This window comes from Xylocopa sonorina, chromosome 17, assembly GCF_050948175.1.
Source record: "Xylocopa sonorina isolate GNS202 chromosome 17, iyXylSono1_principal, whole genome shotgun sequence".
NCBI lineage: Eukaryota > Metazoa > Arthropoda > Insecta > Hymenoptera > Apidae > Xylocopa > Xylocopa sonorina.
In genome coordinates, this window is record NC_135209.1 from 1,072,378 (window position 1) to 1,090,632 (window position 18,255).

General features: G+C 30.7%; 1 protein-coding gene across 1 annotated transcript; it reads right to left on the reverse strand.

The window, feature by feature from the left end:
- Positions 1–7,560: 7,560 nt before the first annotated feature.
- LOC143431160 (aminopeptidase N-like) lies at positions 7,561–17,525 on the reverse strand. The gene is made up of 20 exons (XM_076907716.1): positions 17,041–17,525; positions 15,743–16,198; positions 14,460–14,643; positions 14,235–14,391; positions 13,583–13,664; positions 12,530–12,933; positions 11,601–11,875; positions 10,821–11,011; positions 9,201–9,512; positions 9,050–9,119; positions 8,828–8,937; positions 8,745–8,768; positions 8,549–8,634; positions 8,431–8,494; positions 8,367–8,385; positions 8,173–8,220; positions 8,024–8,111; positions 7,817–7,992; positions 7,657–7,751; positions 7,561–7,612 (listed from the first exon to the last, which is right to left on the reverse strand). Exons 1-20 carry the CDS (start codon positions 17,523–17,525, stop codon positions 7,561–7,563), a joined length of 3,378 nt encoding a protein of 1,125 aa, XP_076763831.1.
- Between the last annotated feature and the right edge of the window lie 730 nt (positions 17,526–18,255).

Sequence of the window (18,255 nt, forward strand, 5' to 3'; positions counted from 1 at the left end):
TCATAATATTTGCTATATGTTCCGACTCCCGTAACATGATACGGAATGAGCAAAACATACAATGTATTTTTCTATGTCGTGCTCAATCCTTCCTTCTTTTTATCTTATCGAATTCTACCATTTAACATCGTTTATTTTCCTGTAAATCCTGTTGGTACCAGTAATTATTTATGATAGTTTACTTAAAGATACGTCTTTCATTAATTTCTAACGCAGAACAAATAAATAATTATCGAGTACTTGTAGTAAAAGAATTGAAATTGAAATATTAACTGAAATTAAGAACTTTAATCGATAGAACGCGTAAAGTAAATAAAGACAAGGAATATCCACAAGATACAGAGTACTTTGTTCTACACATTTGCTGGAAATGATAAAAACATTTTCTATGATGATAAACTGTCGCGATTTATTGGAACGCAAAAGTGACTACAACTTTAAGACATGGCCAAATAGAACATATTTGTTTGTATGAATCCTATTTCATTATTTTTAGATTAAATAGATTAAGTTAACTGATACAATACTATTATTATTACTTCTTTATAGTACTTTTATTATTTCTAATGGGTGCAACTACTTGTTTATTTTATTTCTGCTTTTATAATACATGTATACATTTTGCATACATGCATACTACTATACTATTATATATCTGTACTTTTTAAATCAAATTTTTTACTTTTTATTACTTAGTATATATGTGGTGGCTCTTTAAATGAAATGTTTAAGTAGAACTGCGTCAGAAAATCTAAAATTCTATTTTTATACATTAATATTTCGTCGGGTATCCCATATGTTTTATGATATGCCACAATCGCATTGACATGTTGTAAACTACTTTTCTTAAATAATTTTTCTCAATACATTTGCATTTCTCTTCTAACCGTTTCTTTGAATTCTTCTTCTGTATGTATGAAGAATGCGACGATTTAATTCGTTCCATAAATTCTTTACGAGATTTAAATCTGCTGATTGCATTTATACAAAAACAATTCTTGATTTGGGTCGTTATCCTGGTAAAACTTAACACTATTTCGAAATCCCATATTGATCGCACTTTTCATTAAATTATTTTTTAAGATATCTAAGTATTTATTTTGAAATCGAATATGTAGTCGATGAACACTAATTCGCCTACCACGGAACGAAATATAATAACTCTAAAGGATTATAGACCCATCGCCATGCTTTGAATTTAGTTCTCTCTTTCATTGCTTTTACAAAGATTAAATTTGAATTCTGCGAAAAGGGAAATTACGTCGTTGCACCAGTCACTATCTTTTGCAATGTAATCCTTGGCAAACTGCAATTTCTTTTTTCTGTTCTTCGCGTTAATATACGGTTTGTTTTGAGCGATTCGTCCGTTATATCTCTCTGATTCACCGAGATTCCATGATGTTTATTTAACTGTTTTGCTATCTTTGGTACACTTATTTATGAATCATTTTTTATTTTCCTAATAATGGAGCATTTGTCGCAAACACTTGGAATTGATTTGCATTCGATTTCAGGGATAGATTCAATTCTGTCCTCGTTTTTATATCTTTGGATAATGTCCTATACTGTGTTTTTACTTACATTTTATGTATTTGCAATTTTTTATTACAGCGTAAAACTATTAAGTTGATGCAGAAGGAATGTCGGTTTTTAACCTTCACTTTTAAATGACCAGAATGTTTTTTTTCTAATAAATTTTATTAATCAAAATAAGAACCATTAGTATCAGTACAACGTTACCAACGAGATAGATGTTTATTTATGCCGTTAGCGTCAAATCCCGAGGTTCTGAAGGCGATGAAAGCGGTCAAGGTGTTTTGTGACAGCGCCTTAGTTTTTCAAGCATTTCTGGCGCAAGAAGTTGTCGAAATGCTTGAAAAAGTGTTAGTCGATGGACGACAGGTCGGGTGAGTATAGTGAATGGTCTACAGTTTCATAGCCCAGCAGCTTTTCTCGCGTAATCATTGAAACGTGTCGTCAAGCGTCGTCACAAAGAAGAATTGGACCTACGAGAATTGGATCCCTACGAAATCGAGTGAACCATCGTTGTATCGCACACACTTGGTCAAAAACTTCATTGATATTGCTAGCCGTCTCAGCTGCTTTTCGACCTCGTACAAAAAATTGCTCTTAATTGCTTTTTGTCTGACATCGCTAAAATGATCAAAATATAGCTATAATTAAGATTGATCGTATAATATTTGTAATCAAAATGAAGAGCAAATTCTAAGCATTAAACTTTATGAAAATTTCAAAGATAAAGTTCAAAAATATTAAAATCGACATTCTTTTTGCAACAACCTAATATTAAGCACATTTCAAACCAGCTTAAAATTTTATTAGCACGGGCAATAGCCGTCTCTAAGGAATTTCTCCTTACTATTGTGGCGACCACTGTAGTCGTCTTTGCACCTCGTGGTGCAGGGCGGAAGAAAATACTTGACCCTCGAAGCGAAGAGGCTGGCGACATTAAACATATATTTGACTCCAAACATTCTCTTCGTCTTCGAGGGATAAGGACGTTTTCCGCGAACGTGCCTCCTCCTTCTCGACATCGAAATGAGGGAAAGAGAATAAATATAATGCGAGGGAAAGGAGCCCTCAAAAAGTTAGTTAAAATTTGAGCGGTATAGCGTCCAGACCTAGAGCGAGCATATTTGTTTTGTTAATCCGGACAATCGTTCTTCAACCTCACCCACGTAGGTTTCCCAAACTATACACCATATAAAGTAATTTAACATAGAAATTTAGCCGTAGCAATAACAATAAACAAGGAGTCGTTACTTACCTAAAATTTCCGTTTACCTGGAAACTATCCCTAGTCAGAGAAACACATTCATGTAACAAATTTTGTAAAATGTAAATGTAAAAAATCATCCAATGAAATTAAAGACAATTCTTTCGACAATTCATGCCAACACCAACCCGCGCACATTATTCTTTTGTATATGCCCTACAACAATTACTGTAAGTGTATGTTTGAAGAAGATAGGTTCAGACTCTCACAATTTTCCTAACACAACATATCCACGCTATTTGAGATATCGTCTTTAAGTTTGGAATAAAGTACATTTATGTTTTCAACTGTTGTTATACCTTACGACATCCGAAATAAAATATGAGCATTCGAGAAAATCATCTTTCGCATAAAACATTAGTTTGTTCACGTTTGAACATTTTTCTATACGAATTTCCTTTTTCGTAATCAAATATTACTAATTACTGTATGTTAAACGACGTCTTCTTAATTTTGTGACCTATTAAGATGAAGATCAGATCAATCTTCATTCTTCCATATACAAGATTAGTTACTTTTTGTATAAACGTTGTCTTAAGAGTTTTATTGTAATTAGAAGTGCGTTGAATATATATACATGGTCCGTAAGTGTTTGAATATTTCTGTGATATAAAAAATAGCTCTTCTTATTTACGTAATCAATTATTATAAATAAATGTTTCTTGCGTTTTGGTTAAGTACGCACTGTACTGTAATATACATTAAATCTTTCTCTTTTTTTATTGTGCGTTTGTGACAGATTCAGCGTATATTAGTCAAAAACAGAGTGGTGTTCGAGGATTTTCGTAATTAACTGTATCATAAAAAAGTACACTTTGTTCTATGGAGCGTCGGAAAATAAATATTTAAAGATTTTGTTTGATTCTGGTAATCTTTCTACGGCGACACATTTCATTGCCCAATAAGAAACTTCGGAATGTTGTATCTCGCAAAGCATTTACAAATTGCTATATCGTGTTCCTTTATCATCGCATTGTGTAAAGTACACCCGGATAGTTTATGTTTCTATTTTAGGCGCGAGACCACATTTAACGGTAGGTAAAGAAATATTTGACCTTGCGAGATGCGTCGTTTCTTTGAATTGAACGTAATCTATATGTACATATTTATATCATATAATTTCTCTTTATCACGCATAAATTAAATATAAATATAGTGCAAAGTATAATAACAAAAAATTATTCATGTGTAACAGTATTAACATATATATATCATATAAAGTAATCAATAATTCAAGTTTCAATTGAAATTTTATATATATTTAATATAAATTTTATATATATATATAAAATATATATATATAATTGAATATATATAAATATATATATATAATTGAAATTTTATATATATTTAATATAAATTTTATATATATATATAAAATATATATATATATATATAAAATTTATATTAAATATATATAAAATTTCAATTGAAACTTGAATTATTGATTACTTTATATGATATATATATGTTAATACTGTTATACATGAATAATTTTTTGTTATTATACTTTGCACTATATTTATATTTAATTTATGTGTGGTAAAGAGAAATTAATATAATAGAATATATATATATTAATCAATAATTCAAGTTTTAAATGTTATGTGCGTGGAATAGTTTAGAATGCGAGCGAGAGCGAATGTGCGGAGTACATGAGTTTTTCGTGTGAATGTTTTAAAACCATCAGTTAGTTGTTCATTAGCAGTCTTTCAAGTAATATCTCAATTTAAAAGAACTATCTAATAATTTTGTAATTGTCATTAATTAATAAATTTCCTACATATCTATATTTAAATACATACTTTAACTAAATATTATCTTAAAGTATATAAAATTACTTATGCGCACTCAAAAACTAAATTAAGTAACTATTAAACTAAGTACTTCGCATTTACTTCGATTTTGAAGACAGTTAGTATCAAGTTATTAGAGTCAAATAATGCTCTTTATTTTGATTACAAATATTATATATGTACAGGGTGGGGCAGTAACTATTAGTACCTCAGATATCTTCAAAACTATAAGTTTCGCAGAAATATTTACTGACATAAAATTGCATAATACGAAGGGGGCCATCCATTGGCGGAAATAGTTTTTTTGTAAGTGGAGGTATGTCGGACATTTGAACGTCACCTTCATTTTTTTAAATGGATCGGTATGTTTTTTCTTCTGTATTACGATAGAGCATCTTAAAATGAGTTCAACAACTTGTAACATAAAGTCGTTGAAAGTCATAGAAATCAGAGAAAAACGATAATACTTATAGTTTTGGTATTAAATGAAGCATTTTTTATTTTTATTTTATTTTTTTACAATTTTATATCAGCAAATATTTCTATGAAACTTATAGTTACGAAGATATCTGAGGTGCTAATATTTATTTTAAAATTTATTAAAATTTCAATGATAAAGTTCAACCGCATAAAAACGGACATTCCTTTTGCATCAACCTAATATTATAACCAAAAATCAATTGCACCAATACATTTATTTATGACTATGTGTTTTATATATTTCTTACTAATTCTAATTTTTAATAATTCTCCATTTTCCTGGAATTTTTTTATATATACCTTCAGTAATCTATATTGTCGTGGAAAACATTGGTCTAGCTTTAAATAAACGTATCTGTAAATATTCGTATTTTCCTATTTTCGTACTTAAACGTATTCTCTAGAGAGTACATTTCGATTCCAATCGTTCGATCGAAATAAATCGGAAACCAATGTTTTGGTTCTTTAAGGTTATCAACCCATAATCCAGTGATGTAGCGTACATTATTATTTTGTTATGTGAAAATACTCGAGAAATATCGATGAATTCGTTAAGGTACTCGTATCTTCGAAATAATGAGTGCAAAAATAAATACTCCATATCGGCAGTTGTAGAAAAAATGCTTCCCGATAACAACGGTGAAGTACCTACCACTTTTTAAATCGATAAAATATCAATTTAAATCTCCAACGCGGATATTTTTATTACTTAGCTGCAAGGAATTTTCGCGAAGTGTTCTTGAGAAAAGGAACAAACTTTTCATTAATTAATTTTCATTATTATTACTATTTTCTATCATTCTTAATTATTTTCACTAAATAATTAATAAGAAACTTTAGCAAAATGCATAAATATTTTTAAAGAGCGACGAACAAGCTTCAAATAATCTCGTTTATTAATTTATCAGATGAACGTATCGTAATGAAATAAATTTTAAACAAACGTACAGACGACACGCTGATACGAATGAAAAGATATTGTGAACAGTAACTGTTGTGTGATTGAGTTTAATTGTTAATTAAAAAATATGGGTTATAAGGTTTATACGAATTAATACGACGATTACAATGTGATTTAACCATTGAGTAAAAGATTGGCAAGTTTTTGTTTAATAACATACAACTTTGTACATAATTCAAGTAGAAAGTGAATCAAATTTTTTAAAGAACATGTTTCTCAACTTTTATCACAGGTGTAGATAACAATAACAATTATTGAAGCAGGCAGAAGATATTCTTCCAAACTTATTTTCTTAATTCCTAATTTTATTTAATTTCTTAAGGCTTTCTGTCGCTCTCTCCCTCTCTCCACCTCTCTCCAACATAGATCACCTATTATAAGTTAATATTGATAGCATCAATGCTAATTACAAGTATTATTATATGTATCAATCTCTTTTCGATTCAATACGCGACAGATCAAACTACATTTAATCTTGATTAATCGTTTAATTAGTCACAGTGATCCTCGTTTCAAATTAATCATTTTCAATGCACGATAAGTTGGATTTCGTTATCAGTTATACTTAGGAGCGGAATTTGAAAACATATATGTGCGTCTAATTCTTCCATTGATGTCGTCGTGTCTGATCATCGTGTTCGATAGGCGACGCGTCCTTTTTGGATTCTCATTCCAAATAAATAATTTATGAAATAATTTGACGTACATTTTGAACTCAAATACATTATACATATATATGGCTATTTAAAATTGTATTTAATGATAGAAAAGATCTGCTAAAGCTTTATGTATATATAAAGTGCTAATGAAGAATCGACGTGAAGCGAACTTATGAAGCCCAGGATTACAGTGCTCAAGTGTGTATGCAACATAATGGTTTACCAATACCGACTAAAGGCGAAGAACAATTATGTCCTATCTTGATGAATGATGGATAAAGCACTATAGAACTGATAATTTCTCATTTCGGATAAGAAAGTGTATTTCAGTATATTGTATATACAAACCGGAAATTTAATATATACATTTATAAATATATAAATTATAATCTTATTATATTTAATTACATTTTATTTATCAATTATAAATATATCAATTAAATTACATTTAATTTATAAATTGTAATTTTAATAATAATTAAAATAATAATAATATTTTTTAAAAAGTAGAACCAAGACTTAAAAGGGCTTGTAGAAATTACATGGATTTCACTGTATAAGTGTACTTGCAGAATTCTCGTAATTACTTTTTGCAAAACAAAATTTTCATTTCAACATAGTTGAAAGAAGTAGCAATTTAAAATGGTATTTAATGATATGACCTGTATATAAATTTATATACATATATTTCTAGCTAGATGTCGTATGATATTAATATCTGAAAAATGTTTTATAAATCTATGTATTAGAGAGGAAAATTATAATTCTTTCTTAAATCATAATATATCAGATACTTTTAAGTTTGTTGTTGTTTAAACCAGTGTCATGCGGTGATTTACTGATAGAGAAGCTATGTTTCCATAAAAATTACGAACAAATACTAAAAATAGCAAAAATAAACAGTTTACTTATTTCGATTCTAAAATAGATACAACATAAAAATTCTGATAAAAATAATCACACAATACGTATTTATTATTTATATTTTGGAAAATACAAGGAAAACGACTCTTCCATAGCTTCCATGGACTGCACACCATTGGTTTAAACTTAATTAACTATTTTAAACCATACTACAATAAAACACATTTTTAAAAATATTATAATCCAATATATAATAAACAAGCATATTATAGAGCAAGTTAAACGAGAAAATGAATAATGTATGAAAAATGAATGAATAAAACCAGGAATTTGAAACAAAAATTTCAACGTATATATTCATGTATATTATTTTTATTAATGAAACTAAATTAATTTTAAAAATTGTGATGTACATAAAATCACATACAAAAGATACTGAACGTTCATAAAAGGGAAGTGGTTTTACATTTTAGGACATTTTCAAATATTTCCAAGATACGATTAAAGATGCGATTAAAATTAAATACAGACATGTTTTGGTGTGGTAAATCAATCTGTTGAAAATTTAATATTTCCATAAAATTCACAAAAGAATTTGTCCAATTACATAAATACGTAACTACATGTAACTCTTAATAATAATAAAAAACGTTCTTGTTTTCGCTAACATAATATTACTATTCAATAGTAATTATTAATACTATTATCATTTATGAAAAGTTATTCGTTTCTAATGAATAATAAATATTTTACATTTTACATATATTTTTGAGATAAATAAGAATGTAACACTTCGTTCAATAAATTACTTTTACCGTTAATTCATCACTTAGGTTTTATCTTTATCTTTTACATTTCTGTTCGTTTTCATGCCTATTTCTCAATGTCCTTCGTTTCAATGCGATATTATTCATTAGACGGATCGCTTCGATCATCTCTAGAATAATCCACGCCGTGCGTATTATAGTACGTGTTTACAGATTCATCTAACTGGTATTAATAAATGTGTACGTACGTGTTTGCCTCGGTACTTTATTGAATATCAACAAGTTTAACGTTAACATTATTTTATTACAGCTATTAGATATTAAAGAATGCTAAGTAACGGTTGTAATCACTGGAGAGATGGAAAATTAAAAAAAAAATACAAAATTATACAAATGTTTTTTCACAATGAATATCTGTACACATTTATACTTCTACACCGTGCTCTTCGCGGATATTGAATTTTTATTTTAGTCCAGTTCTCTGCCCTTATCTATTTCTTAACAATTCTTCCCATTTTTTCGCTATATTTTCCGCATAATTAATCGCTTTTATTTTCTTCTTCCAATATTCACTGTGCAGAGTGCGACTGACCTTTCCGAAGATTCTCTTCAGCTAAAAAAAAATTAACGTGCAACGGATAAAATTATATGAAAACGTGCAGTTACAGATGTTCGCATTTTTTCATTAATAAGTTACAGATTCGCAAATAAATTCGTGTACATACCTCCTCGAGTTGTTCTTTTGTCTGAACTTTATGATACAGTTCATGTAAATTGAAAGTGGAAAATTTCGAACTGTAACAGTAACAAACATAAACGTTAAGGCCAACGTCTTAATTGATGTTTCATTTTTGGCGGCATGCAATGTTCTATTACCATGTGTTCATTTTGTTACAATATTTTGCAGCGAAGTTGAGCAGAGTGTTTACAATCGGGATGGTCAGTTTGGAAGAATCAAGTGCAAGCTGGAGCATAAGATCCTTGTTCTCCTTCGATATACTGGTATCGTTCGATATGGCCGTGTTTAGGTATTTCTGAAAAAGTACTGGATTTTCTGTAACGCTTAACGAACGGAATACTTCCTTCAACGGATTTTTTACACAGTTTTCCAACGCTCTGTTCCAAATAGACTCGTTCACCGATCTCATGCCATTTTCGTACACCCACATCTTCAGATTCGGCGAAATTCTAAATTTTCATATTGATGTATCGCATCTAATTGGCAACGTATGAATTGTATATCGGAACAGTTCATTTTATTTTCTAACGGTAATTATAACTGTTTCCTGTTCCGAATATGTTTTTCATTTTTTTTAATACTAGGTTTACAAGAAAAGCTTTCGTTAATTTTCATAAAGAAAATCATTACTGTATTTTACGAAAATATTTTAATTAGACTAGAGATTAGAATTCCGATTATACATCTTATAATTCTAAGTAAAAATTAATTAAAATATTTATATAATTTTTATTTACATTTATAAAACATACAATCATAAATCTAATCTCTAATCTAATTAAAATATTCTCAGAAAATACGGCAATAATTTTCTTGAAGAATATTAACGAAAAATTTTCACAGAGGGGTCAAATAACCCCTTGGTAAACCTAGTGTTAAATAAAGTTAAAATACACTGTGGATGTATAGATATTTCTACTGTGTGGATCAAGTAGAATTGTACACAGTTGTACACAGTTTTACTTTAAAATATCACACAGTGTGACGAGCAAAGGGAAAAAGTCCCGAAACTGATGTCTAAAGTTTATAGTTTTTCGTATCTTGAAATACTAATAAAGAAACATCGATTTGTATACTATCCATAATTTATACTGAATTTTCTAATTTGTCGTTAATAACAAGGTTTAAAATGTATTAGAATTTTACCCATAAATTGGTAGAAAGTAATTTCGAAGCAAAAGTTAGTAATCATGTGCAAGAAACAAGTGAACAAGAACTTTTGTATTTTTTTTATCAACAATCGGTGATTTTTTGCATTCTCTTCAAGAAAGTACAGGTATCCCTTGAATAACATGGTTAATTGGTTCCCTGTCAAATTTGTACATTTGGTTCCAAGAATTAATTAAAAAAAACATTGAAGGGAAGAACATAACTTTTTTACTGTATTTTTAGTTGTAAAATTTTAGTTGTACAAAAATAACACAAAATTCATTCAATTTAGAAAAGTGAAACTTAAAAATACGAAGGGTAAAACATTTTAAACGTTACAATCTTTTAATTCTTTGAATGAGTAGAAGATCTTTATCAATAAAAATTTAATGACAATATTGGTGATTACGTTTTATCTGAGGATTGTCGCAATATTTAACCATGCTATTCGAAGATTTTTGATCTAAAATCAATTAACTTAAAAGTTAAGTACATTATCCCAAACGCCCTTGTACTCGTCACACAGTGCGTTAATCAGACCAACAAAATCAAGCAAAACAATATTAAAAAAGGCTATATAAAATTAAAAAAAAAAAATGCAAATATACTTGGTTGTACTAGAGTTCCCGAGGTATTCCATAAGCTTGATAGTAGCCATCCGTCTACACTCAGAGTGGCCAAGTTCGCAAGCCCAATGAAGAGTTTCAGCCCTCTTTAGAATCGTAAGAGGATCATCGTCGGCGCGCTCTTCGAATCCTACGTCCTTTATTAGATTTTCCATCATTTTCAATACGAAGTTCTGAAAAGTAAATCGAAAGTCAAGTTACCGTTCGACGAGGCGATTCGTATACAGTCAACCCTCCTATAACGCGGTAAGTGCGTGTACCGCGTTATATGGAAACCGCGCTATAAGAAACTCAGATTTAACCGTACAAACCAACGCTATAAGAAACCGCGCTATAAGAAACTTCGATTTTAGTACAAATCACATAATTCGTACCGCGTTATATGGAGACCAATAAATACAAAAGACAAGATAAATTATAAATTATTTTTATTGAATTGAAGAGCTCATATAAGAAAAATGATTTAAAAAAATGAAACAAGAACTAAACTAAAAAACTGTTTCCAACAAAAACAAGACAAACTTTTGTAAAATTATGTAACCTTTCAACACTCATCCTCGTTTATATAAACATATCTAGTTACTAGTCATTGGTAGGCTGCGCGGAAAGAACTTATGGGATGCTGTTGAACGGAAACCGCGCTATAAGAGTACCGCGTTGTTGGAGGGCTGTCGCAATTTCAGCTCTGCGTTATATGGAAACCGCGTTCAACGAGTACCGGGTTATAGGAGGGTTAACTGTACATGTTTACTGAAAGGTCACCTTAATCGGTCCGCCTGACGGTGAGCCTAGAACTCTCGTTATAATCTTCAGAAAATTGAACACCGGATACCACGGGATGTAGTCCGTTTCTTGTGACAAATAAGTTATGACCTCTAAGAATATCGTCGGCTCGATGAGGTCGTAGGTGATCAATTCTGTGATATCGTTGACAATCTGAGCACGATTCAACACGTGTATGTTCGTGTAATTTTTTGATCGGAGATACGCGCCGATTTTTCTCCAATTTTCATTGTCGTAGGTCACTTTATAGTAACCTGTTAACACGCATATGTATTCGTATGTCTGTAGTATCACTTTGTAATTGCTGTTTATAGAAATGATTCAATCTTAAAGAGAATAAGCGTGCATCGAAGAATGAGATGAAATGTTACATGCGAGGAAGTATTGTGCGAATGTACACGGTATGCAAATCTGAAACTGTTAATATTAAATAAATTTGTGGGGAAATTAATTTTTCTTTTTTTCACTTTCTAATAACTGAAGATATTGTTTTGAAATTAAGTAAGAGAAATGAAATTAAAGCTATTTTATTTCAAATAGTTATCTTTGTTATTATTTCAAAACGATGTACTTTGTGCTGAAACTTCCTAAATAAAATAAAAAATAACATTAACATTTCTAACTTTTTCTAATAATATTTTAATATTATATGCTTATATTTTTATAAACAGAATATTTCAAAGAATCCATCTACATGGGAAATTATGTGCAATTCAATTTTTGCCCACTGTTCTAATTTTTCTATTCACTGTTTCAGAAAAACAATTTAATTAAAAAAAGAGAGATAGAGAAGCCAAATTATTACATTTTCATTTTATCTAACTCATTTCGAGTATGTTTTGTTTTACAAGAAACCTTTTCAAAATTTCAGATTACCATGTTTATAAACCTCGAATAATTATAATTACCACTCTGCTGCTTGTTCACTATTATCCAATCATCCGGGTGAAGGCCACTGATAGTTAAATTCTCGGCTGGTTTCAACCAGTGAGTGAATCTGGTGTTCGCGAAATCCAAATTCGTTTTCGTTGCATAATTAATCGGTATCCACCATTCGAATTGTTTGTCTTCGTTTTCGTATTGCTCAGTCTCATCGTGTTCGTGAACGTCGATCAGTCCAAAATCCTTCTGTGTCAACGTCATCGTTCCATTGGTATAGTCTCGGTTCACGTATACCAGAGGGTACCTTTGCTGTTTGATCCATGGGTCCATAACCTCCTTTATCTTGAAGCCATCGCGCGAAACTTTCGACGCATCCAGCGCGCTCTGCATCGCGTTCCAAATGTCGTCTGGATTTGTGGAGCTGTATTCGCTGAACGACAAGAAAGATACACGTTTGAGAAAATAAATTTTCAATGAATCACAAAACTTTACGCTTATCTACAAGTATCTATAAGTTTCCTTTATATCGAGGAAATTATTTGTACTTACTTTGTTCACTAACTTAAAGCAATTGTTACTTTCGTGGAAAGTGAAATAGTTTCAATGTTAAAATAATCCCATTTGAACAACATTTTAAACGAGAAGCAAGATATAGAACAAGTGAAAAGTATTGTTTTACAAAGAGAAATGTATAGATACAACAAAAATTGTTCGATTTATTTAGTGTTAGAATATACAATATCGTTAAAAAAATGAACGATTAACACTTTTAAATATTTAGACAAAATTAATGTAATCTGGTAAACTGAATCATGTTATAGATTAATATTGTTCCTAACTAGGAATTAACTGACACACTATAATGAAGAAATTTATCAAATGTCTTTCGAAGAATAAACAAATGCAGCTTATTCTACCTTAGAAAGAGCATTAATAACAAGTAATGTAAATATTACAAAATATTACGATAAAAAGGTAGTAATTATACGAAACAAATTTTAAGTACTAAGTCAAATAAGTTTTAGTAAATACCTTGTAAGAAACCCTGTATAATACATACGTAAACAAGCTATACTCACTGTTTGTTTAAATATCTTATGATACCCGATCGAAACACTTCCGGAGAAATGATGTTAGACAACATATGCAGAATAGAAGGAGCTAAATACAAACGAAATTACGCTCTACATATAAGTGAAGAAACATGAAGGAAGAATAAACATTTGCTACGTACAGTAGACTCTCGTACATAGTAAATCGCGTTATATGGGATCAATTTATGCAAGTTCTTCACATTCCTTTAAATTGTAACGATTATCGCATACTGCTAATAAGACGTGAGCCAATTTAAAATATTAACTTGTTTCAAACAAAGTTTCTTTTAATAAAGAGAAGCCAAAATAGAAATCAGGTGACTTCATTATAAACAAAAGTGTTTTATACGTTACAATAATATTTTTATAAAAAAGATATATGTTTTAGCCATGCGTGCTGAAATAAATTAAACTATCAGCTGTTCATTGTACACGTATAAACAACAGATAAACGTGTACGCTTTCTTTTCTAAAAAAAAAACGGGAACTGTGCGACAACGTTAAATTTAACTTACGCGTAATACGAGACTGTTTATCGCGTTGTATGAGTACTAGTCGCATTTTTTTGTCGCGTTATGCGAGAGCGTGTTGTACGGGAGTCCACTGTATCAGGTTGTAAATGTTTCCTTTATCTAACCTTTGTTATAAACAGCATCAGAGAAAATGTCTTCGATTTGTTCGGATGTTGTAACCTTTCCGTCGACTGCACCCACGTGCCATTCACTGTCGGTTGAAATCGTGCGTTGAACGACAAACCCAACGAAGTACTCCATGATTCTCCAATCTTTAAAGATCTACAAATTGTTCGTGAACAGTGAACGAATTTTTTCAGGGATAAATTCGATCGCGAAACGAAACTAACTTTGTCCATGATATAGTGTTCGAAATACGTGGCGAAACCCTCCTGCAACCAAATGTGAGTCCACCATGATGGACCGACTATGTTCCCGAACCACTGATGCGCTAACTCGTGCACCACCGTCTCGATGATTTCGAATTTTTGCTTTGATGATGTTTTCTCTTTGTCGTAAACGAAACTGCTCTCTCTAAACAAAAAGTATATTCACGTTGGAATTTCGTTTACAGTTTAGCGTTAACGTGGACTCTTCTAATTCCTGTCAAACGATGTAAGTTTTGAAGAGATACTGGAAGTGTAATTAATAATTAAGCTTGGAATTAATGTGACTTGAAACATTCGAGTATGCATTTTGTACAGAGTGTTTAATCATTCGTGGAGAACGTTTCAATGATCGGCGATTCATGAGCTACAATGAGATGACTATAAAAAAAATGCAATTTAAGGCTTTGTTACCCAAACGAAAAGCAATTGATGTCTTTTAACTGCATTCGTAATAAACTGTTTTCCTTATTTATTGTTTAAAATCGTTGTTCATGAACACGTAATGCATGCATGCGATTTTTTTATTCTTAATTTTCATATTATTTCGTTATTTAAAATTTGTCCTAATAATAGCTGAGCACCTTGTGATCCGATTATTCTCAAATGTAAACGGAAAAGACACATTTGTTTATGTAATAATTATTGTAATGCTATCTATTGAAATATTTCAAATGAATTATTAGTATTATAAATAGTATATTATAAATTACTGATATATAAATAGAATAAAAGTTTGTGGAACAAAACTGTCATTTTGATCCAATATTTTATACAGCGACACTTATTCTGTGTCTGACGAGTATACACGTCGTTGCTTGATTTTCGCGACGCATGTATGTAGTCGCACCACAGCTGATTAATTAACCCTTTGAGTACGGAAAAATTTTGAAAAAATTTGAAAAAAATTGGAAAAACTGAATTTCACTTATTTCTTTGTATTATGAACTGAATTGCTAGTATAAATATTAAAAATTTAATATTAGTGTAAAGCTTTTTTCACAATATATCTAATAAATTGCGACCACAATGGCTGACCACAAGCTTTTATGTCACAAACGCAAAATTTCTAAGCGTCTATAGGCAGCCATAGTAGCCAAGGGGCACTTGCTATCGCTTGCGAAGAGAAATAAGTGAAGCGGTAGCATTTGTCTTAATTTATGGCCACTGACTATATAGCCACCCTTTATAAGTGAAAGAGTTAAATATTGTAGTACACGTGATTAATATACTATAAATAAACTTACGGATATAATATCAATCCCCAATTTTCCATGGCCATTGCAGAGTGTTCAGGAATAACCACGTGATCCATTTTTGGTACACGAACAGTGCTATTAGTGTACAACTCCAACTCTCTCGTTGCTTTCTGAGCAATTTCGTGAGCGAATTTTAAATAGCCAACTCGATCCTTTCTACTCCAAGCGTTAATCGTGCCATCGACATTGGAGATATGGACAAAGTCAGCAATTATAAATGCGACCACATAGGTCGACATAATGGGCGTTCTTTCAAAGTGTGTCCACATTTTACCATCCGTCTTGTCTGTTCCCGTTTTTTCGCGTGCAGGCATGTTTGACAGGGCTGTGTAATTCGGGTAATGTTTTATGGAGATATTGAAAGTGGCCTTTAGAGCTGGCTCGTCCCAGCATGGAAACGCGGTGCGGGCATATATCGGTTCGAACTGTGTCGTAGCTAGCCATCTGAAAATTTTAATACGCCTGTAAAGTGTCTGTCCTCGTAGACCAACTTAATTTTCACAGAATAATTTTGTTAACCGATAAATTGATAATATCGATTAAATTATGCTCTAGATAAATTTTACGATCCTTTTATTTTTTTAACCTTATAACTCTTAAAAGCGAAATCTGTATTCCCAATTTTCGAATACGATAATTCATTACAACAAAAATTGTTAAGAGTAGAAGCAAGAGCGTGAGTCTTGCAGTAATTAAACGTTTATTTATCATTGCAAAAGGGTATGTCCGACTAATCATTTTTTCGGTAAATATGATAATATGTATGTGTACATGCTTGAAATTCGAACAATAAGTTGAGTATTCTGAATGAAGTAATATTTTTTTTTATTCATAATACGTTTCTTAAGATTATGTTCTATTAAGAATTTCCACAATAATAAAATCTCTTGTTTCAAGCAAGATCATGATATACGGAGAATCAAAGATTTATTACATATTCCAACAAATTTAAATGAATTCTAAATAACTTCTAACTACTAATTTTCAATAAGATTAAAATCATGCATTCCATTTCTAAAACTAAAGCAAAATAATTTTCTTCTTTCCCATGTGTGTCTCATTATATAAAATTTATTAAATAAATGGAGAGATAAGGGACAAAATGAAAAGGATACAAACTATTGCGCTACTGTTCAATAGTTTTAGTATATGTCGCATCTTTTGTTTATCTTCTTCACTTTTGTTTTCTAAAACGACACAGGTACACTCGAGGACAGCAATAATTATTTAATATGTACTTTCAAAACATGGCTTAAAACATCACACGATCGTTTTACAGAACTTACATTTTCTCTCCTTTACTATTCTTATAATGATCTCGAAAAAATCCAATCCAACTATCTTGTAAATTCCCCGAAAATTGTAAATTTAAAGTGTATATTCCAACTTTCAAAGGGTGACGAAGGTAAATCTTCAGCGTGTCTGTTTCAGGGTGTTCAGTGTACCGCTGCGGAAAGATCAGGTTACCATCTTCGCTCTTTAAATTCATCACGGCCTTCGTTAACGTTAAATTCCGTGAATGGAGCACCACGTTGGATGTTGGCTCGTGAACTTTAAATTTGATATTTGCTTTACCCTCGAACGTGAAAGTTTTGGTAATGTCGGGTACGAACTTAAGATCATAGTGTATGGGCGCTACGTTTTTTGGTAAACGATATTTAAATTCGTCCAAATTTTCGCTTCTCCCCGTGTCAGTTTTGCGAACTGAAACTGCGGTCGCGACTGAGCACGTGAGAAGAAAAGGGATAAGAGCTTTCATCGTACACGCCATTCTGTAAAACAGTTAAATGCAATATTACTTCGTATAATACCATGTGATAACATTACGATAAATAATTGATTAATTCGTACAATATGTCGCTTTTCTCGAAGTTTATAATTACGATTCATTGTTTCAAACGCATTAAAGGCAAGAGCTGTTGTAGGAATAAAATGTCATAAGTTTGAGATTATTAACACCAAAAAAAGAATTGCAATCACGGTTCTTTGAATTAAAGGTCTTTATCGAAGGATAGTATTGTATACCCAATTTTTTTATTCAAACAACAAATACTCAGCACTTATAAAATAGAATTGATGCAATTCATTAACTTTCTGAACAGCAGACACAATTTAGACACAACTTTAGAATATCCTTCTGTACATCTTCTTCAACCAGCTATTATATTTTAATTGTATCTCGCTCATAATTATGAAGCATTTTGTTGAGACTTGAAAAATGCCATTTAAATTTAATGTTATAAATTGCCAACAATATTATCATAAAGTAAAAATCAGCTTAAGCGTTATTTACACTTTAATATAAAGGACTTTAAAAGCATGTGAAACAATTATAATTTTAGTAAGTAAGATTGCTTGCTAGAATGATTATTTTTTATTGCTAAAAACAATGTGTACTACTGTGTGTCTACGACGACGCACAGTGTGTAAAATCCCATATCTAGATGGGAAAAATTAATAACTTCTGCACCAGGAATACTATCCCGTTCAAAATATGCATT